A 24,262-nucleotide genomic window follows, 5' to 3' on the forward strand; every position below is an offset into this window, starting at 1 on the left:
TTTGCTCTTTATTTGCAAGCTGATGGTTATTCCCTGCACTGTGAGGGCAACGGTCCCTCAGGACAACTCTGTGCCGCGGGCAACAGCCTGAGGCAACGGACGACTAGAGTCTGTAACACTGGAGCTGTACAAGGCCAGAGATCCCAGGGGAGAGAAAACCACCACATGCACTAGACAACCAGTGAGTCCTGAATGCTAACAAAACCTTTTAGTGGATCACACAAGCAAGAGTGAGATACAATGCAATGCTATAAAACAGGGGCGTCAAACTCTCTTTTTTTTTTGTCAGGAGCCAAATACAGAGCAGTTTGATCTCATGTGCATCACAGATTTTAGGTGGAGAAAAAAAGAGCAAATTAATGTTGATTATGCACTAGTTTTCACTTCCACGTTCAAATGATATATAGCACGTGTCAAACTCAATACGGCCCTTTAGAGCAGGGGTTCTCATCTGGTCTCACCCTGGGACCCACGTTTTTCCACGGTCATTAAATCACAACCATTTATTTACATATTTTAGAATTCAACCAATTAAATTTAGTTCTTCAAAAATAGCTGTTGAAAACATACACACATATATATAATCTTTTTTTAAACATAAATCCATACATTTTTCCTTGCAACATGCATTTTACAGCATTCTTGTCAAAAGAAAAGGTTTTTTTTAAAATAAAAGACTATCTAGAATCTAGAACTTATTGCTTGAATATTGTAGATTCCTTACATACTTTTTATAACAATTATATGCAGAAGTGCAAACTAAGTTACATTAGGTTGAAATAGCTGGTTTTCCAGCGTAAAATCTGTGGCCCACTTGAGATTAAACTGCTCCATATTTAGCCGCTAAACTAAAATGCGTTTGACACTGATATACAGTATGTAAGACATCAAGCACTAAATGACAGATATCAGTCACTGCAGGGTCTAAATAAAGTTGATATCTGGAGTTTCTGAAAAACGCCTCGATGTCCCGCCCCAAACAGCTTCACTTCCTCCCACTGCCTCTGCCAATCTACCAGAAGCCACGCCTCTACTTTTCTGCATGTGCATTGCGGAACATAACAAGGTTGCATCGGGTCGCATTGATATAGGTCTATGGGTCAGGTAAGAGCCAAAATCATATTTATCTGTTTGCTGTTGTGACGCGCGGCCTTGTTTCCGTGTACGGTTCCATATTCACTTTGATTGACAGACTCCGCTACAGGAAGTCAAAGCCTATTGGCTGGGCAATCACGGCGCTCGTTTTAATTTGTATAGGGGTCGATAGGACGAAGGCGGGGCTTATATACATTGATATATATGAATGACCACCGGCAGTAGACCATAGTAAAAGACTAGTTATTTTTTCGCATTTCAAAAGAATTATACATAAACATAGATTTCTCAGAAACTCCAGATATCAGCTTTAAGTTAGAAAAAAACTTGATTTTGTGACCAATTAACATATTTTCAGGATAATTTTATGGACTTGCTTGGCAGAATTTGTAGAATTTCATAACAATTCAAAGTTCTTTCCACAATTAAATGCAATTAAAGATGACAGCAGTCGTGTGATACATATAGGCAAGGGGAAAGTGCGAGCCCCATATTGTGGAGCTTCATTGAACTTGTGAGTTTGGATGGAATGAGATATCTCCAATTAACATATTTGGTCATTTCCACCATAATTCATGATTTTTCTGTCATTTTAACTTCCCTCTGTGGGGAGAATTGGATTATTTTTAACTTTCTCTTTTGAAGCCCTGGCATTTTTCTTTAAATATAAACACCTACGACATTTCTTTTTCAGACTAGGCTAACATATAATAACAAATAAACGCTATGCTAGCTCACAGTCGAGAGGTTAAACGCTCAACATTCTAAAAGCATCCATGTTTTCTTCATGAACCCACGAAGAATTTTGTGGTCAAAAGGTCACTCTCACCATCGGCTTTGACAATTTTTTTCATCACTAATGCATTCATCACAGCCAGAGTTTTATTAGGGCCGACAGGTGGTGGATGTTGAGTAATAGCAAAGTGTCGACCTGCGTATAACCCACCGGCAATTGGCCAGAGTCTAAGAATGCATTTTGGACTTTACTCATACTTTCTATACTACACTCAATAGGAAAAAACCATCAAAACAGTTGGAAATATAATTCACCTGTATTAAAATGCTGTTAATAATGGATCAGTGGATGCTTATATTGGCTTGTTTTCCTTTTAGAAGCTTTGTCTACACATTGTTAAAGATGTTTTTCTTACTACTGCATCTTAAATATTTATTTTTATCCTCATACTGCCAGTCCAAAAATAAAATGAATGTAATAAAATATTTTCACTGCAGCAGAGCCAAACCAGCTGGAGACATCACTGACTAAATCAATTGATAGAGTCAACAATGCTTGTCTAGCTTCAATCGAGCTTAAACGCGACAAACTCTCTCAATGAATTCCTAAGAAAAAGCTATGATTCTAACAAACGCAAAACAGAAATCATATATTTCTAACACACAAACGAGGTAATAGAGAAATTGCTATGAGCATTTCAGAATAATGGAATAAAACCTCAAGGCAAAATGTGATTTTAATCAATCATAAATGTCCACGAACCTGTAAACGTCTAGGCATGCATAATAAATCTATATTTCATTAAGGCAAATGTCATCAAAACTGCAAACTATTAGTCTGATCAATACATAAGTCAGGAGAGAACCTTTAATTTACTGTTTGGCTGATTTAACTATTTTAAAAGATAGCAATGATCTCATACATACTAATGTCATTTGCTGACCCCAGTGGGTAAAAGCAGGCTAACACCCACTGCTATGACTACGTTACATAGCAATGTAGTCATTGCATGTAAAGTGGGATTACATTAAGAAGGTAATCCCACCTCCTCAATGTAAAGATTGAGCATAAAAACACGCTCACTCGAAGACAAAAACCCGCCTCAGCAAGTCGTCAAGACTCAAACAGGGCAAATGTTCAAAGAATAAAGTATTGTAGAGCAAAGAGTTGTTTGGAAAGTGATGCTAAGAAAGTATCACTGCCAGCTTTGTATCTCTAAGAGTTTGTTCACACCAAAGAATCCTAGAGTGTTTAGTCTGCCCAGTACAAATTCTACAGTGATTGCTTTTGCCGTACTTGGAGCGTTTCCAATTAAAGTAAAGCGTGATACAGGTGCGCTGTGTACATAAACACTTTCGGCCATGGCTTTAGGATATGTCAAAGATGACGCAGAATGCAGGGCATTGTGCGATGGTAGGATACCGGCTACGGCACGAAACAAGACATCAAAACCACATAAAACTTGGCAATTTTTCTATGTTGTAAAAGTTGCGCTGCGTAACTGCTGCGTAATCCGCAGTCCGTCAATCCACCGGAGATCAGGAGATCTCGCTAATTCTATAGAGAGTTGTAGTCAATTCAAAGAAAACCACAAAGCCATAGAAACAGTTCATTGTGTCCTTGGGGAGGAGTAGAAGGGAATCGACTCTGTCCTGCCCAGTAGATCTTCAGCTTTTGTAGAGATTATTGTGATTCAACCATAGAGAACTGCAATATTTATATGTGAAATACGATCCAGGGCCGCCCTGTCCAGGGCGTAGCCCCCCCTAGCACATGAAGAAAGCTGGAGATAGACACCAGCAGACCCGCACCACACTGAAAAGAAGCAAGCGGGTTGGAAATCAGATGGAATTAGGGTCCGCCTTGAACACGGAGTATTGTTATTAGTACCTGATATTTTATTTTGTGTCTGTGCACTACTTCCTGTCCCACACAAGCTTATCTTTGCTGAATTTACGCAGAATTGCTCCAGCGTCCGGCAAAAATAGAAGGGCTGCGTAACTGTTGCGTAACTAGCAGTGAAACTGCATGTGTTTGGTGGAAATTGGCATATTGATTTTAATGTAAATCTATCAGCTATGTTGCTGTTATGCAGCAGTTACACATCCAATGGAAATTGGAGGTAAGATTCTTGATTAACTATAAAACATGAACTAGAACACAGTCTGTTCTCACTGACTAATAAGTTCACAAAAAGGAAAATGTGACATAATAGAATGAAACTGATTTTTTCACACATGGGTTTTGCCGATGTACAGTATTTTAGTTTCCACCGATGGCTACAAAAAATGTGCAGTGTCTAAAGCAGTGGTGCCCATCGTGTCGATCGCAATCTACCGGTCGATCGCAGAGGCATTTTGTCGATCGCGCTAGTGGGCCACAAGACTTCATAAATCAGGTGTCTATTTGTATGATTGCCGTACGGACAACCCCCAGTGCTATTGGTGTGGTTACCGAAGCACAAGTACGTAGCGAATTACGGTTAGGTTTAGGGTAAGGTTTAGTCTTAGTCACGCGACCTAAACTGGCCAATGACTGACCTATCACGTGACCTATAAACTGGCGCATCGTATGGATAGAATGTCGGTATATTGATACAGCAACCGTACGGATAGCCACTACCATAAATCAATGAGAACGGCATGGTCACATATACCAGAAATGAAGCCTCACAATTCAGTTTCTGACCTCAATTTGAGGGGTGTGTGATCCAAAGTAACTAACGGCTACAACAAGCGTGACCAGTCATCAAAGTGCTGTATAATTAGAACTGGGAAATGTATTTTATCTTGTAATGCAGTGGTTTTTAAACTTTTTTGGCTTAAAGGTGCAGTCCGCAACTCTCAGATCCCTCTCTCCCCCCTCTCCCCCCGCTCTCTTGTCCTGCCTCCAAACTTTCCAAAGTCCCTCCCTCAGAGGAGCTAACAAGCTAACGTTAGTCAGACAGCAACATCACAGTAATATAACATGCTCTGTTAAAGGCATATTACTGCAACTCTACAACTCAGCGTCACTGACAGCAGCCCACACGGAGGCTGCTGTGCAAACACATGCACCAAAGATTTCTAGTGTACCAATTATAAATCAAACATAATGTAAATCAAGCAGCAGTAATTAGCTTTCAAGCAGAAAAGTCACCAATTCCATCTACTACTCCTCCAGACCATACTCTGTAAAAAAGACGGCGCTACAGCTCTGGGAAAGGGGCGGGGCATGTGACCAACAGCTGTCAGACAGTCCATCAAACACAATCCTGACTCTGATTGATTCTTTTTGCTCGGTCGCGGTGCATTCTGGCAATCTGCCAAAGACTATGTAAGCTGTCCTTACATAGTGACAGCTTTAGCAAATATGACAAAAAGTCACTTTTATAAGAGATGCAGACTGCACCTTTAAGTACCCCCTGTCTCTTATTTCTGAATCCAAGTATCCCATTTGTCTGACTACAACGTTTTCCTCTAAAAACTATTTATTATTTAAAAACAACTATAGAGCATAATGATGGAATGAATGAGTGATGACATACATTTTCAAAGGACCTCATTTTGTAAAAAGGTGGAATGAAACATTTTTTAGTGCAGTTGTTCCCAACCTTTTTTGGATCGTGAACCCATTTTGATATCAATAAATTCTGGCGACCCAAAAGGTATTTTTTTGGAGCTGAGATATATGTTTACTGCATTTTAGCTTTAATAGATTCATGAACCAATAGAAATACAAGATTTTGTGTTGTTTCAATTTTTAAAAAATAATAGTAATTACAACATTTCAAAAATGCATTTTAATTTTTCAGGAATTTCAGGTGACCCCATTTAAACTCTAGTTGACCCCACATGGGTTCCCAACCCCAAGGTTGAAAAACACTGATTTTGTGGCTCCTGAATAGATTTATTTCTATAGTTTTTTTTTTATCAATTTATCAAATACCCCCTTTAGGACCACCGATTACCCCCATATGAGAAACACTGTTTTAATAGTTTGTTTGTAGCTGGCTTTTGTTTGTTAGCATGTTAGCATTTGGCAGCAGATGACACACGGCTTATGACAATATTTTTCCTTTGTTCGTAGTGTTTGGATCTGATGGATCAAAGGATCGATATCTATGAAGCTTTCTCTCCTGGGTCAGAGATCTCTGTCACATCTCATCAGCCATTCACTCACTCCTCGCTCCTCTGCAGACCACACAGCAACGCCTTCAGGGAAAAGAGCTGAGTCATGTCCGTCACTGAATGATGTTTCATCTTTAAGTTTCAAGCCTAGCTGACGACCATCAGCACTGCTAGTCCTTCACCTTTTGTTCCAGTACTAAATATTCAAGAACCAAGTGATAGCACTGATCTATTTACAATTATATGCTTTAATTACACGTTTTAATATATCTTCCTTTTAATCATAGAAAAAAATACAGGTTCCCGACCTTTTTCTTGTAGTGACCCCTGTAAAATATGTATATATATATATATTTTTTTTTTCAATCATGTTTGTTAAACTGTGCTACAAATACAAAGTGATAATATTAGCCCACTCAGATATATTCATACTGCTTTTTATTTTAACTAGGTTTATATTTCAGTATAAATATATATATATATATATATATATATATATATATATATTTTAAGTATAGAAAACAGTGGTGTTTTAATTTGAAAAAGAATAATAAATATTTAAGCTCTTTGAGTGTTTTACCCCTTCCTCTACTGTACATCTGTTTCTATGACATTATTGTCCCTATTGTTTTGTATATTGTTGTATATTCGTCTTATTTTTGGATATATTATGTTTATATTACCATATTATTTGTTTTTCTATTTTTATTCTTTTACTCTATTTTTTTAAGGGCTTAATGGGGAAACTTGGGGATGATATTTCGTTATGTACATGTACAGAAAAATCATTTAAAAACATTTTTAAGTTTTAATCAGAATTTTTTTTTTACATGTTATTATTACTAGACATTTCAGGCGACCCCGAGGTTGAAAAACACTTCACTAAATCATTAAAACACAGCAATGGGACTCTGAGAAATGTAATATTATTCTGGTTTTCCATGTAGGCTGCTGGTTTAGGAATAAGAATTAAGATTTGTTCTTACAATATGTCTGCTTTCTAATGTTATTCTACTAACTCTGAGCGTACTGCAGCACAGAGCCAGGACAGAATGTACTTCTACTCAATGCATTGTCTCACTTCTAACCTTGTTTGTTTGCGATTGTGACACCCTGCAGAAAAAAACAGACTTATATATAGATATATTATTGCGTTTATTGAATAAATGTTCCTCTCAGCTTTCCATGAATAGGCAAAGGATCGACTGGAGCACAATGACGTCTAAAACACGTCACAAAGGCATCATCTGTAACAATGCTCAGTGAATTAATTCAGTTTATAAACAAGAGTTTGCGTTTTATGAAAATGGATGTTTTAATCGACTCGAAAGCAATGTGATAGGGTGTAATGAGCTTCTTTCAGCAGCTCAGTGAAAGGGACATAAAGTGAAGGTTTCATTGAGATGAACGTCTGAGCCTCTCGCTGATTATAGAGCAAAGAGGAGAAAGGGGAGGAGGAGGAGGGTGAGCGCTGAGTCAGCGTTTGGCTGGCAGAAGGAGGGACTGGCTTATTAACTTTGGAGGTCAAGTGAACACTTGAAAACAAAAGAGATCAAAAGTGAAAGAAACAAAAGAAAGAAAGTGGTGAAGTACACACAGTGTAATTTATTGGCCAGACTCAGAGGCTATATGATCATTTCATTTAGCTAAAGCCGCAGGACACTGTGACAAACCAGCAACGCTGTTAGAAAATGAAGAACATTTCATTTTGCCTTCTCCAACAGAAGAGTAAAGGAAAACAACTTGTGTACGTCCTGCAGAAGCAAAGACTATTCGTGGTGTTTAACCCCTTAAAGTCCACCCAGATTTGGGAAAAACGCCTGTCCAAGACATTAGCAAATTGGAATGATAACTGTGTTTGTTGAACATGCATGAGGATGGTCTCTTTTTAAAGATAACAGACTTTTGAACACAGTAGGTATCAGTACAACTGAGTTATTGTAGTATGAACATGAGAGAACAAATAGTTCCATGCTCGGCTGGCTTGTTTTATCATAAATTCAGTTAAAATGAAAGGTATGTGTATTGGTTTGAAAACAAGATAGAAGCAGAGTATAAGGTGCTACCTACATCAAAAAATATGAATATTTGCGGATTCTACAGCTGTTTTTGGCTGGCATGCTTGGGATGTGGGATAAAACTTGTACTGGGCTTAACTTTAGACACATTGATCCCAAATACCTGCTTTAGGTACTACCACTCACTCCTTCCCCCTGATCACAGCCACCACCATTATAGCTCCCCTTCCGCTCCCCCTCCACCTAGGTGTAACACTGCTCTCCCTTTTTATATCCTCCCTATAATAAAATGTCTCCTACCCTACCTCAGGGAGGGCTGGTGATCGTCACAATTAAGCAGTAAAATAAATTCATTTATTTCATTGCAATAACAAAACATGCATTGCTGTGGAAAGAAAAAAAAAAATGATCTTGGACTTATTACTGTTCAATCCAATTCTCCATCAGTAGCACAGTACCATATAATCAGCAACAAAAATGGGACATTTTGTACAGTTTTCTGTTTTTACAGCTAAAAAGGTATATAACCTTCAACTACAGTGATTTGGTGTTAAAAAAAAAAAAAAAACAATGTTTGTATAAAATCACACCACAAACTTTAAACTACAGGAGGGAAACCAGCACAACCAGCACCACTGCTCCAAATCTTCAAAACACCAATCTCCTTAGTGCATCTCCTCCCCAAAGCTGTCTTCAGCAAACCATCTCAGACTCTAATAAATCAATATATTTAACACAGTTTCTATACTTCCAGACCCGGACTTCAGACAAACCTGACTATTGTTCCGGCACTTCCTGAGCGCATGTGCGGTTCCGTCACTGCCGGACCTATTTAAGCGTAATGTGCCCGTGTTACAACCGTGTTAGGATGGCCGAGTGGTCTAAGGTGCGAGACTCAAGGATTCTTTCTCCCATTGGTGTAAGTTCAAATCCCTTTTAACTTATTTAACATGGCAAATTCCACCTTTAAAAATACATATATGAAAGAAACATTTCAGGGTATTTCCTGGGTTAGGGTTAGGGCTAAAATAAAACTGATGGAACTATAGCTAGAAGGACACGATCAAGTGACAGGGACGGGTCCGGCAGTGACGGTGTAGCGTAGAATAAACCTACCGTGAAAGTTTCCTACGATAGACAATGGGAATGCGTGTCTGTCATGTTGAAAAAAGGTAATTTTTTCATTTTTAGGTTTAGGGTTAGAATTAGGGTTTATCATAGTAGGAACATTTAAGGTGGTATTGTTCATATTCGTGTAAGTATACGTATTAGTGCACATGCACCTGTAGGAGGCTTTCTGGCTTTGGATTATTTATCAATACAACGGAACTACTTGCATTTGGCTTACGTTGGGCGGACACATGCACACAGGAAGTGCCGGAACTAAAGTCAGGTTTGTCTGAGGTATACGGTCTGGACCAATAGCAATATATATATGTATATATATATATATATATATATATATATATATATATATATATATATATATATGTATATATATATATATATATATATATATATATATATATATATATATATATATATATATACATATTTTTTTTTTTTTGGTAAAAAAAAAAAAAGTTTTTTTAAACTACGGTGTATTTCATTGTGTTACTTTTGTCTAATTATGAGGGACTAAAGTAACAACAAAATCTATTCTGTAAATACACATTTGATTAAATAAAGTACCAGGTACTGACAGACAACACATGTACTGTAAGTAGATACAATGAAAAATATTATCAGTGTTTTATTTCTTTCCAAATAATGTTTGTTTGGAAACTGTTACTTTCACCCCCGCTCTCCCCTATTATAAATATTAGATGATTTAGCCAATGATTTGTTCTGGGAAAAGAAAATGTGAGGATGATACATGTGAAAAATATGGTGTTTTATAAAAATAAAATTCAAAGTTGTTTTTTTTTGTTTGGTTGTCAACCATAGAAATGAGTTTCCTTATCTGAGTCAACTAATTAGCAGAACCTTTATTTTCCATATATATGTTCTTAAAAATGTTTTTTTCTCTGAGTAACCTCTGTGTGACTCATGTTCATCATGAACAATTCTTGTTTAGATTGAGGCACTCAAGTGTTTATTCTCTGCCATGATTTCAGTGTTTATTCATGACAGCTGGTGAAAGTGAACGGCGGTAAAAGCTTTTACCGTCTGCGCCCATTTTTGGAAAATGCCTGGGAGGTCAGTGCACAGAAATGTTTGTGAAAAACTCTCCCATTAAAAGCTCAAAAAGCAGCGGTTGATGGCTCTGATCCTTCATTAAATATTAAGAGCGGCTGAGTGCAGTGTCTGGTAACAGCCAGATTGTCCAAGTTCAACCGCATGAGACGCGTAAGAGAGGAGGGAATCAATGGATTGTCCCACTCTTTGCCCACCCCCCCAACCCCCCCCAATAGAAATTATTTTTATCAACTTCAGTCATGGTTCTCAGTAAACAGAAGGAAAACTGCAGATCAAGTACAGTTCATACATCAGACACACTTTGAAGGTCGCTGGGAATTCAGGCAATAGAAAGAAACTGTGGCATAAAAACAAAGCTGTGTTCCAAATGGCAACACTCCGTACTATGCACTAGGGCTGGACAATATATCGTGATTTAAGATATATCGAGTTTTCATTTTTTGGCAATATAGAAAATGACGAATAAATGTCGCTGCATTTGCATTTGTGATATTATCACGATATCCTAAAACTCAATTTTCTCATCGCAAAGGCTGCATTTTTTTACATTTTTTTTTAATAATAATTTATTTTAAGTTCGTTGGCAGTTTGATTTACAGTAGTCCCTCGTTCACCAGTTCACCTTTCACAGCGTTAACCTCAGTTCATCATTTATAATATAGCCTGGGTTGATAGTTTGAATTTTCTCTCTTTAGTCCTTTAATGAGCTGTTTCATTTTGCATACTGCATTTTGCATCCATAGTGTTAACTGTTAGATTGTGTTATTTTTTAGGTGTATAATCTAAACCAGTGGTTCTCAAACGTATTGCCTCAAGTACCCCCTTTGTCCGACTGCAACATTTTACTCAGAATTCTGTGGAATATAATAATTATGAGTGATAACACATATTTGAAAGAATCTCGTGTTGTAAATAAGTGGAATTAAATTGTATTTAGTGCCCCCTGATTAGATTTATTTCTATAGTTTTTAAAGTCTAACATTTGTGTTTTCAGTTCATGTTCTAATCAAGATCATTTATACCATCATTTTGAATGTTTTTATGCCATTTTGTGTATTTTTTCTGTAATTTTCTGTGTTTTTGGTGTCATTTTGTGTCAGTTTTTTCTATTATTCCGTATATTTGTGTGTTTTTGTTGTCGTTTTTGTGTATTTATGTTGTCTTCCTGTGAGTTGCTGATAATATTTAGTGCGATTATCATTTGTAACTGAAAATAAACATTATAAATGCCCATATTTTTTATCCTTTCAATTGTGAATTTGTCTCTCTCTCTCTCTCTCTCTCTGAACCATCGCGTACCCCCATTTGGGAAACACTGATCCAAACATCAGAGAAGCTGAGGATGCTGCAGATGCACACTCATGCGAAGTAGCATGAAATTACAGCGCACAAAAAACACAGCTTGACATCGAGAAGATTAACCCTAAAATGTATGTGTTTTTGATATTATTCACAAAAAATGGATGATTCCAAAAATAAACAGCAAACGAGTCATAATAAAGCACACATAAGCACATTTCAAATTAATTGCAAATGCTCTTACATAAATGCATGAATTCTAAATATTAAATCAAAAGAGGAGGTTTTAATTGTCTTGAAAAAAAATTTAAAAAAAAGACACTACGACCACCATAAGGATTAGGTTGGTTTTGGTTAAATATGAAAATAGACGCAAAGCCTTGGAAACGTTAAAATGCAGAAATTTCCAAGCCCTGGGCATGGGATTGAAAAATGCATGTGTGTGTGTAGCCTCTGTGTGAAACCCACACTTGGCTTTTTCTTTTTTTTTCCTCTTCTATCTCATCTGTGCAGCAGGCGCTAGAGGTAAGCCGAGTTTGACCTTGAAAGAGGAAGCTGCAGTGAGCTTGAAGAGCAGCTAATCGGTGGGTACGAAACCCTGTGTTTTGTGCGCGGGCGCCTGTGTGTGCGTGTGTGTGTGTGTGTGAGAGAGAGAGAGAGAAAGAGAACAGACGGATGCACACACTGTTATTGGCAGTTTTATAAAGCTCTTACCTACGTGCAAACAAACACCAAATACAAAAGCTAGCCTCCTTTACCGTTAGCATAGACACACTCAACAACCAGAACAAGCTAATCCGTTATTTACTGATGCATGTGTTCATTTAACGACAAGGCAAATAAGAATGAATGACATCCGCAAACGGGCGGCCATCAATACTCCAGCCAGTGGGGGGAAAAAAAAACCAAGAATCAGACATGCTTGGAAGTAAACGTGGAGGTCAATACGGCAGCCGTGGACGGGCTACATATAAAGGATGTAGGGCCTACAGGGTACAGAGATGAGGACGGATCGATGGAGGCTATTCTGAGTCAGACAGGAAGATTGAAGCTTAGGGGTGAGAAAAGACAAGAAGGATGAAGGGATGGAGGGAGAGGATCTGTGGAAATGAGTCCCACACGATGAAGCATCAGCTTCTGGGACAGACAGACAGACAGACAGACAGACAGACAGACAGACAGGGTGGGCACGGGAAATGCCTGTTTCAAGACTGGATATGAAATAGAAGTCATACGGCACAGTGTGGTTAGCATCTAAAGACGTTTGAGTATTGTAACTCAATGAAACAAGAAGCTAAAAAAAGCAAATTCATAGCCTTGAAATGTAATCAAAGTATCACTAAGAAACGTCAACATTATAGATGAATGCTTATCGCTACTTGGCTTTTTCGGAGGGTCCACTCGTTTAAGTAGTTTATGGATTATATAAACCTTAAAGCTGCTGGAGGCAAATTTATGTTTTCTATCAGATACAGACACAGTGTTGGCCTCATCGATCACTAAATCAAAGATCATTTGCTCCCATAAGGTTTAAATCGCCGCTTGAAAGTTTATTTTCATTGAAAAAGTTTTGTTCACTGCATTGTGGGATGTGGCGTCCTATAGACGGACGCAAAGAAGTGTTTTTTTTCTTCATTCTTACTGTGATTTCTTGTGTTTGCCCCCAAAAACTCTGCAAAAGTGACTTCCCAACACATTTCTTGTGTTTTCATGGCCAAAAGTTGTGGCAAAACCAATCATGGTTGTTTATTTTGGGATTTACATGAAAAGATCCAAATCCAGGCCGAAAATGAAAGTGAGATGATGTCACGGGAAACACTGGGAACAAACAAGAAGAAAAATGGTGACAAGCGAATCCCTGTCCTCCTTGCCTGGCCAAGAAACACAAGAAATCATGGAGTAAAAACACTTCCATCCATTTGTCTCTGGGACTCCACATCCCACAATGCAATGCGTGAAACTTTTCTGACAATAGCTGCATTTACATTCCCCATAGAAATGCACAACATTTAAATAGCGCAATAAAAACTGGTGATAGAAACACCTGAATTTTGAAAAAAAACACTCAAAGGTGCACGCTTTCATGTGGAGGTTTTTCAGACGTTTCAATATTGAAATGTATCGCAAAAGTGCTATGGAAACACACAAATACATGACAGAACAAGACGTAAATGGTCACATGACCCCTGCTCTCTGAGAAAACATGGCGCGGTATGTGTAAACAGAAGAGGACACCAAGACATTTCTTAGCAGTATACGTCAAAATTATTGCTACCACATTAGACAGGAAACAACAAAGTAATGAGGAGTGTTATAAGGAGGTTCTCAGCATCCAACTTCCTGTGGCGAAGTTTCTCGGGATGAGATTTTACGAGAGTTACTATGGAGGCTCCTGCCCAAAACAACCATCAATGATAAAAAAACAAAAACAAAGCACAAATATGACTTTGTCGAAACTTTTGAAATATTCTTTGTTTTTTGCAAAAAACTGTAATGGAAACACAGCTAGTGTCAATAAAATGAGTGCTTACCATTGACATCAAAATAAACTTTCGATTGGCATTTTCAACCTTTCACATCTTTTTTCTGAGAAAATGATCTTGTTTATTGATCTATTAGGCCACACTATGTCTTTATCTGATAAAAAAAAAAAAGAAAATAAATCGTCCCTGAAGCTTTAAGTGTAAAAAGTTGTTAATCCTAGAAGACTCACGAAAATAATTGTTCATTTAGGCAAAATAAATGTTTAAATGTAACCACCTGACTTCACCCAATCATCCTAAATGCAAGGACAAGATTTTATGTCCTAACAGCAAATCTGACACTTTATTCTGTAATTAAACTGGAGTAGCTTTTATTATTGGTAGAGGCTATCGGTCCGTACGGTTGCCTTATCAATATACCGACATTCTATCCGTACGCAGTGCCCCTCATTGGCCAGTTTAAGTCATGTGACTAAGACTGAACCTAACCCTAACCCTAAAAATTGTTGCAATATAGGGTTATAACCTAACCCTAATCCTAACCCTAACCCTAAAACGCTACAGTACGTACGCATACTTCGGTAAATGTACCAATAGTAACGGGGGTAGCCCGTACGGCAACCGTAAGAATAGACACTTTCTTTATTATTTCATCTTCGTTGAGTATTCCAAATGAATGCTAAAGTTTCTTCACTCCATCCTTCTGCAAACACATTTACTAAGAGCAGATTAATCCGAGTTGAGTTCAGGATGTTTGTTTTCACACTGTGCCAAGTCGTCCAAACCCCGGGGGTGCTGCATGAGCCCTCTTAATCCCACCGCCCCCCCCCCCCCCCCCCCCCCCCACCCCTACTGCAATCACACTTGCATGTCATTCCATCTGAATTAAGACGGAACACGTGAGGCGTGTTTTCAGGTCAACTCGTACCAAAACGCTACGCTAAAGTAATCCTTCTCTCCGACACATTTCAGGGCGAGCCTGTGCTTAAATGAACGCCGTAGGCTAAGACGTGGGACGCTGAGAGTTGAAGATAATTAAAATCTTCAAAAACCCTTGAGCTTACACAGCAGAAATTATCATTATACAAGCATTGGGACTTCAAAATATGTAGATAAAAGTGCTATCCTTCACTCAGAAGCATAGAAATGACTTTTATTGGGAACAATTTTAACATCTATCTATATTATAATTCATACTAAACATTACAAAGGAATAATACTGCCCTTATTATCTTAACTATTGTTATTAGTATGGATTAATTACTGATTCAAACTGAGCTTGGAAACATTTGACAGTTTAGAAGAATAAGACCCCAAAAAAACAGTATAATTTAGAATACGTGTCAATCCGGCCCCTAAGAGCAACTGGTCCCACCCTGGGACCCACATTTTGCCACGGACATTAAATCGCGACCCACTTTTTTTTTCTTTTCTTTTTTTAGAATTCAACCAACAAAATGTTGTTTTTCAAAAATAGCTGTTGAAAACACATATATAATATTTTTTTCCAACATAAATCTACATATTTTCCTGTGCAACATGCATTTCACAGCATGCCTATCAAAAGAAAAGTTTCTTTCACAATAAAATACAACATGAGCGACATTAAGCATTTATTTAATTTTGACCAGCTGTCCGCGACCCACCCAGTACAGGTCCACGACCCACTTTTGGGTCCCGACCCACCAGTTGACAATCGCTGCCTTAGAGCATCTAATTTGGCCTGCAGGAGAAAATAAAAATGAAAGAAGACATGTATCATTGTGTAAATGACAAAATAATTCATTTGTAGATATTGCAGCCCCTCAAAATACACATGATAGAAATTTACAAATTTATTTTTTTAATCTCAAATTGATGGGAAAAAAACTCAACTTTTGTAAAACTCCTGTGAATTTCCTTTAATTATTCAGCTAAATCAAACATAATATCAAGGAAATGTGAGTAAAGTTAAGTTTAAGGTCACTTAATGCCTGGATATTGTCGGTCTCATATATATTGTATATGTAATTTATACCTGGAAGTGCAAACTAGGGCACATTTGTGTTGAAATTGCTCTTTTTCCTGCCTAAAATCTAATCTGTGACCCACATGAGATCAAACTGGTCTGTATATTTGGCCCCTGCACTAAAATGAGTTTGACACCCACGAGTTAGAACAAAGGTGTTAAAACCAAGCGATCGATTTATCATTGGATGTCATTTCATTACGTTTAGCAACGTTCTGTTTTAATGAGGGGATCACGGGTGGAGTGGACAGCGTTACTGAGGCGTGTTAGACTCAGTGATTCATTAGCAAACGTTTGCAGCTCCCATTTAAATTCTATCACAAATTATCTATAATTAGGACCTCCCATTTGCTCTCGCTGACGAGAAGCTTTGCATCACTTTTCCTCGTTCACTCTACTTTCATAACTGTTGGGATTTTCCTGTCAGTTTAAAGCGATTACAAAAGTACATTGTAAAAAGAAGAATATAAATATATATAAATATAAATCAGTGTTAAAAAGATCAACAGTTCTCCACCCATTTAATCCGAGCCCAGGACCATCCTTACATTGAAGCAGTTTCAGTGTCATGCTACAGTTAACATGCATGATGTAAAATAAGATGTACATTAAATTCCATGTGACTAAAATTTCCTTCCTTATTACAGACCTTCTGCCTTACCAGACCCTGTATTCAGCACTGTTACATCTGCCATGTGTTGATACACTATAATAATCTGGGGATGGTGGTTATTTTTGTGTTTATTTTTGTGGTTTTGTTTTTTTGGTTTACTTCTATCCTCTGTAGGTTGTTGGTTGAAATGTTTTATTTTGTTGCTGTTGGTCCTGTTTTAGTCTTGTTTAGCATTTTCTCTGTAACTTATGCTGTTAGTTTGTTGCTCTGGTTGGTCATTAATTGCTGTTTGTCTTCACATCCTGTGAGTGGGGGAGGGATTGATTAGCTCCTCCCATTGCTCCTCCCATTCCCACAGGTGTTCCTAATGACCTAATTACTGTCCCTGTATATTTAAGGTGTGGTTCTCTACGTTTCCCGGATTATTTATTTGTTTCTTGTCGGTAAGTCTGTGTGATTTTTGTTATTTGAACTCTTTGGGTTGGCTTTTGTTGGGTTTTGTACTATGCAAGTAGGGTGAGAAGATAGACAATAATGGGCTCACAATACAGAAAAAACAAATTTGCAGTGGGAAAAATAAAATGTTTTTATTTGATTTTACTCATACTTAAATACTTACTCTAGGTTCCTTTTTAACTCAATAGTCACATAAAAATAAAATGACCCTTCAGAAGCTTCAATGTGGCCTGCAGGAGAAAGTTAAAAACAGAAAACATGAATAATTGTGTAATTTACCAACTGATTTAAAGGTGCAGTCTGCTACTCTTATAAAAATGACGTTTTGTCATATTTGCTAAAGCTGTCACTATGTAAGGACAGCTTAACATCAAACTAGTAGTTTGTGTGAAAAAAACAGACTCATGCCAGAATGCACCGCGACCGAGCAAAAAGAACCAATCAGAGCTGGGATTGTGTTTGATGGACTGTCTGACAGTCCATCAGATGGAATTGGTGATTTTTCTGCTTGAAAGGTAATTACTGTTGCTTGATTTACATTGTTTGATTTGTAATTGTTACACTAGAACTCTGTAGTGCATGTGTTGTTCGTGTGCGCGCAGCAGCCTCTGTGTGGGCTGCTGTGACACTCTGTTGTTGCTGCTGCTGAGGTTTGTGCACAAAGTGAGCGAGAAGCGCTGCAGTAATATGCTTTTAACAGAGCATGTTATATTACTGTGATGTCGGATTAACATTAGCTTGTTAGCTCTTCTGAGGGAGGGCCTTTAGAAAGTTTGGAGGCAGGGCAAGAGAGCAGCGTGGAGAGAGGGGGAGGGAGGGATCTGAGAGTTGCGGACTGCACCTTTAATGGTAGACATCTCAGCCTCAGTTTTCCCATGCCTATGTCACATGATGACAGTCATTTTTAGTCTGAAATTTTTGAAAGAACTTGGAATTTTTCCAAAATCCTGCAAATTTCCTCAAATTATTCCACAAGATTTTCCCAAATTAAATAAAAACTGGTCACAAAATTAGGGAAAATTTAACTACAGACCATGCAGGGACTGATATGTCACGTATTGTCAGTGCCTTATATAATTTATACATGGAAGTGTAAACTCCAATAATGTTGAAACTACTCATTACCAACTAAAATCTGCAGCTTACTTAAGATCAAATCTCTTCATATTTGGCCCCTGAACTAAAATGAGTTTGACACTCCTGACCTCAGACCAATTTTTTATTTTTAAAGTGAAAAAAGTTCCACTCTGCAATTATTACAGTATATACATGTCATGCCAGTCTAAAATATAAGCAAATTACTTCAAAAATATCTTTGAAGATGGATTTTATTTTGGTAACTCTGGTACCTTCCTTTATCTCTGTAACTGTGTCATCCAACACCAAACCTTGACATATCTAGTCCAACCCCTGCCCTCACTGATCTCCTACTGCCCCTGGTCATGGCTCTAAAACCTGGCATTAAATAACCCCAGATATGATGATCACACTGAGTCTTGGCAGCAGAAACACAGATTTCGACTCAGACCTAATTGGTGAACTACACAAACAGTTGCTGTGGCCAGCTAAAAGGTTAGCGGCCTCTCAGTCTACAATCTCATACATAATGGCATACTCACAATGGAAGTAGTGTTTTTAGTTGCTATAGCAACTAAATGACTGGAAAAGCTTTTAGGAGACCGACTCTTGCCACTATCAGACATGAGTGTTTATTGATCAATAATAAAAGACTGTAACAGCCAAACAAAGCAGACACGCTTTGATTCCAGCTCTCAAATTATCCTTTATTTTTTTAAGGCACCAGTGGCAAGGAAAGCAGATTTTCCCCTGTGCAAACTGGGAAACCCTCCTCCCAAACAGCTACCCACATCTACAGTCATCTATATGGCCACGCAGAGGGTCAACCATGTCAACACTGAATAGACAGCAAAGCATGATGGGATGAAAAGTGACATCAGTGGGTGAGTCCCCATTTATCCTGTCTTCAGATGGAGGACATTACACGCTAAGCATGGCCGGTGCATGTGTTTCTACAGCATTTAACACGCTATGTCCAACCAACAGAAGAGTTTACTGCCAATACTCCCAGAAGGGGATTATTAGGACTAGATTGCATGACCGCAAACCCAGGATCAGGGTTTGGGGTCAATTATAATTGTATGATATATGTACAATTATAATTGTAAAAATCTGTTGCTGTTGTAATCCTAATTGAATTGTAATTGAGTTCAGATAATTGACTTTGTACCGGTCATTTACAATTGTTACAGTTCTATGGCTCACACGCGTCCATAGTTAACAATTATTAAAATAAGTTTCATGTCAACTTTTCCTACTACCTGTCACTATTCTCGAGGAACATTTCACCATTTTAAAAAATAAAGTTAATATTTCGGGCTCAGATGCCCACACTAAAAATGTTAATATCAAGATCTTCAAGGACAAGGAAGCCAAACAATGCAACCAAGAGATGAGAAAGAAATTAGATGATAAATAATTTTTGTTAGTGTATTTTACAGCTGGTTTAAGACATGGATCAAACTCACCCGTTATCATTAGAGATGCTAACACAAGAGGAAGGTTACGTTTTATTGCTTATTATCTCCCGTCACAAAGTGTGAAGGGGGCTTTAGGTTTGAGGTGCGTCCCGCCGTCCGAGTTAAAGGAGACAGCTTTTCTCAAAACCGTTTAAGGTACGATAACCAAATTTGGTGTGTCGTTTCAGGGTATCAATACCTTGATGGAGTTTGGAAATGAGGGACACGCAATTGTTTTTTCCGGCGTTATTGCCCTTGTTCCGTTTTTTGGACTCTGTTCAATGTATCTTCAAAGGGGACAGCGTTTCTCAGAAATCGTTTAGGATAGAATAACCAAATTTGGTGTGTGGCTTCAGGTTATCAATACACTGATGGAGTTTGAAAATGAGAAGTGCACAATTATTTTTTTCTGGAGTTATTGCCCTTGTTCTGTTTTTTTTTTTTTTTTAAACTATGTTCGAGGTATCTTTAAAGGAGACAGTTTCTCTTAGAACTCGTTTGTTAGTTAGTTTATTATGTGATATAATTTCTTACGTATACATCTACATTCTTAGATTTAGGATATTTAGGAAAAGGTTGTAAGTTATAATGGCAAACAATCTGGCGGGGGATGTTGATGACTGTCTTCTTGTTTATTAATGGCTCAGTAATTGTAATTGAACTTTAGTATTTGAGAATGAAATTGTATTTTATTTTCAGGGAAAAAAAAAAATATATTTTAATTGGAAAAAATGCAGGCCATCGTAATCATAATTGAATTGGAATTAAACATGCATAACTGACCCAAACCCTTCCCAGAATACTGAAATATTTGACAACGTAACCATGTATACAATATTTGATCCTATTGATTTGTCATAAAATTGACCACAGTACAAAAACTCCAAAAACGGAAAAGTAACTTAACTACTTCCCATTTGTCAGTCTTTGAGGTTTTCATTTTTGGGGGGCTTTTCTTTGTGAGAGCAAAATGTTATTTTTGATCCACTAGTGATGTTGAATATTGGTCCGATATCAGCAAAAATGAGTATCTCATATCTGCCTGCATCTAAAATCTTTGATATTGGCACTCTGATTCATAATTTGTTTATTTAATTTATTGGCGTTATTTTCAGGGTCTTATAATTTATGTTAAACCTTTTCTACAAATTTATAAAATGAATATGTTCAAGGTGAAAATGTATGAAACTCTTTGGCTAATAAGAAATGGGTCAGTTCTTCTCATTCCTAACATTCCACATTAAAAAAAAAAAAGTATGTATGATTTGTGCTGAAATTAAATTAATATCTGTATCACAAGTGAACAAGTTGTATCTGACAATTCTAATCTTAGCCAAACTCATTGAGTCTGTGTGACCTACAGCAGAACATTGAGATGATTAAAAACATTATTGAAATTCTTCCACTTAATTCAAAATGGTCAGAGGAGACTCTACATATCTCAGTATAGAATCTAGACTTGAAGTTCTCATTCAATATCCATTTATTAATGAAGCTCCAACATGTATTAAACATATTCAGATATTGTTGTTGTGAGGCCGATTTCAGTAGTACTTTTACGTATTTTTGAGCATTTTTTTTGTGAATTTTTGTTGTCGTTTTGCTTGTTTGTTAGTGCTGTGGGTTTGGAGAGTAATTTGTGTTTTTCTTGTCTTTTTGTGTAATTTTGTATTTTTTTCTGACTAATTTTTAGTTTTACTGTTTTTTTTTTTTTTGTTTTTTTTTTGTAGTAGTTTTGGGAGTTTTCTTATCTTGTCTTTTACTGTATTTTCCTGCATAGCTGTAATTCTTTGTATTTTTTTTTAATGTATTCTTGCTCATTTTGTGTATTTTTCTGTAATTTTGTATATTTACCTTAGGGCCGCCAGTTGCCTATGTCTGATATAGTACACAAAAGTCTAGAAGTTTGGAATTTTTGATATCGCTACAAAAAGGTTTATAAATCCATAGAACTACTAATGCAGATGCACGAACACTCAAAAAGCCGACAAATTAGTTTCCCAGCTGGAAGTTTCCATACCCTGGAGCCTTCACGAGTCTGCACTGGGAGTTAAAATTAAAGCACAGAATGGTGCCACGTTCACTTACCTCTGATTTTTTTTTTTTTTTTTTTATGCATTCCATGCACTTTCCGTTTCAGTTTCACATCAGTGATCTCATGCACAAAACTGATTACATTTTTTTTTTTCTCTCTCTTGTATAATTGATAAACTAAGTTCTAATGACGATTGCACCTGCTACGTAGAAATTTGCATCTCTCTCTCTTTTTAAATGACTTTAATTATTTGCTCCAAATGGCTGATCTAATGCTGAACTTCAGCTTGTAAGCTAAAGGTGTTAAAGTACAACACCCAGTCGTTCAAGCTTTTCTCTCCATATGAAAAATGGAGTTCATGTAAATCTACTTATTTGAGAGTCACTGTAAGGGATTTTTGTAACAAGTGGTCATGCCATGTTCTGCCCAAAAAAACTGCTTTTATACTTTAAAACAGACCGTGACTCCCAAAGAAATTAGGATTTTAATTTCCAATAATGTGGGGAAACACTAAATCTGCATTAGTAAACTACCCTTCCTTGAGTTATGACAAAACAAAAAGATGGGACAAATAAAAGGGAACAAAAAACAGGAAATGTAAAGAACCACTATTTGATGTGGTAAGGATGGATGACGTCTGTGTTGGACAGCTCCAGGTGCTGAAATTTCAGCATTCAGGCCAAGCTGGATTTCAGCATCCCATCAATTCAGAACCTCACACGCGGCACAGGTTGACTGACAGATTGACACCCATTGGTTGACGGATGCTGTCAACAAAAAATCTGACAAAGAACTGAAATAGCCATGTGCTGCAATAAAGTCCATCTAGGGTTTTGGAATGTAAAGCCACGCATAAAAATAGTGGAAAACACACCAAGGAGCCAAAAGCGTGGCTTGAAATAAGGAACTGGTCAAAATAAAAAAAAAAAGCCCAAAAAGATGGTGAATAATCAGGGAATGTGATTGTTAAAAATGTTTGTTTTTTTATCTTAAATGGGGAATAATGGATTTAATGAACTTATCCAGAGCTGTTTCTCCACCAGTCCTAGTTGTGCATTTGTTGGTGGTTTGAATCCCTGAGTAGTCAACCATTAAAACCCATACCATGAGAATAATTGAATCTCCAATGAAAGTTTGCACCCCACAAATATACAGCACCCAGGACATTAGCAAAATAAATAAATAACCCAGTAATGAGAAAACATGGAGAAAAGCATTGGGATGTTCTGGTCTCATAAATATCCACAAAGACTAGATCGATTCCCAACTGGTTTGTCGTAAACCTGTACTGGATGGGTCGTGGACTGGTTGGTCATAAATAATAAATAACTAATGTCTCTCATGCTGGACTTAATTTGAAATAAACTTTCTTTTGACAGGCATGCTGTGAAATGCATGTTGCACAGAAACATTATTTATGTGGTGTTTTCAACAGCTGTTTTTGAAAAAACTAAATCTGGTCAGGTTATCAAAATGTGAGACCAGTTGAGAACCCCGTCAAGAGCAGTGCTTCTCAAATGAGGGTGTGTGTACCCATAGGGGTACACGCTGGCACTACGGGGGTACTTAAGAAAATGAGAATGTGGAAAATTAACAAATGAAATCACTAAAATATGGGGATTTTAAAATGTGTGTTTTTAGGTGAAATTTATTATTATAATGACGATAGAAATGATCTTGATTAGAATATGAACTGAAAATATAGAGTCAGTCTTGGTCGCACACAAGGTGATGACAAAATAAAATATAATATATATATATATTCAGGAGACACTCAACATTGTTTCTTTCCACTTATTTAGAAAATGGTAATTATTTCAGACGTGGGTTATCACTTATTCATTCTATCTTTAGTCAGTTTTTTTTTTCCTTCTCTCCACAGTATCTGAGCAAAATGTAGTCGGACAAATGGATACTTGACTCAGAATAAAAACTATAGGTTATTGGTGTGGGATGATGAGTTTTGTACCTGGTTGGTAGAAAGCTGCGCCTTCTGGGAGATGAGCAGCTGGACCAGGATGTGGAGCCCGGAGGTGAAGAGTCCGGCCAGGATGGCCCAGGTGAGGGGCAGCGGCAGCATGCTGTAGGTGGCGAACAGGGTGAGAGCACGTACCCCACCCCGTCCCCCAGCAGCCCGTAGCCCAGCCCGGCCGCCAGGATCTGCGTGGCCATGGCCACCCAGGTGACCACGCCGCTGTACTGCAGGTAGCTGTGCGAGGTGGTGTCCTTCCTCACCACCACTAAGGCACAAATCACCACCTCGATGCCCGTGAAGAAGCCCAGCAGCGTGCCTTTGATCGGGTCCATGGGAGAGGACGCCAGGGTGAGGTGCAGCACCAGCAGGGTGAGCTTGGTCACCACGTCCAAGATGTTCATCACAACCACAGATTTGCGCCTCTGGCCCAGAAAGGAGCGCTGGTAGAGCCGCTCCAGGTCCCTGGACTTGAAGGCGTTGCGCAGCGTGGGGAAGATGACCCCCCGATACGTGTAGCCCCAGTTCAGGAAGAAATCCGAGTTGCTCGGTGCGCAGTCGATCTGCAGGAAGCCCAGGTCGCTGCTGGCGCGCTCTGGGAACACTTTGGTGCCGCCGTTGTTTGTGCCGGTCCCCCACAGAACGTCCGACCCGCAGACTGCTTCCGCTGCTGGCTCGGTCGTAGGGCTCGTCCGGGCTGAT

General features: G+C 38.0%; 1 protein-coding gene across 2 annotated transcripts in view; it reads right to left on the bottom strand.

The window, feature by feature from the left end:
* Window positions 1–23,674, bottom strand: part of adcy8 (adenylate cyclase 8 (brain)) — a 118,078-nt gene extending 94,404 nt beyond the window's left edge. Inside the window, exon 1 of one of the 2 annotated variants that reach the window (XM_028472471.1) lies at window positions 23,558–23,674. In XM_028472471.1, the coding sequence (XP_028328272.1) occupies window positions 23,558–23,668 (111 nt within the window). In that variant the 5' untranslated portion in view covers window positions 23,669–23,674. The remainder of the gene's footprint in view (window positions 1–23,557) is intronic. The other variant, XM_028472473.1, reaches the window with a different exon arrangement.
* Window positions 23,675–24,262: the final 588 nt, after the last annotated feature.

The sequence above is a fragment of the Gouania willdenowi genome, chromosome 17 (genome assembly GCF_900634775.1).
Source record: "Gouania willdenowi chromosome 17, fGouWil2.1, whole genome shotgun sequence".
NCBI classification, from domain to species: Eukaryota; Metazoa; Chordata; class Actinopteri; order Blenniiformes; family Gobiesocidae; genus Gouania; species Gouania willdenowi.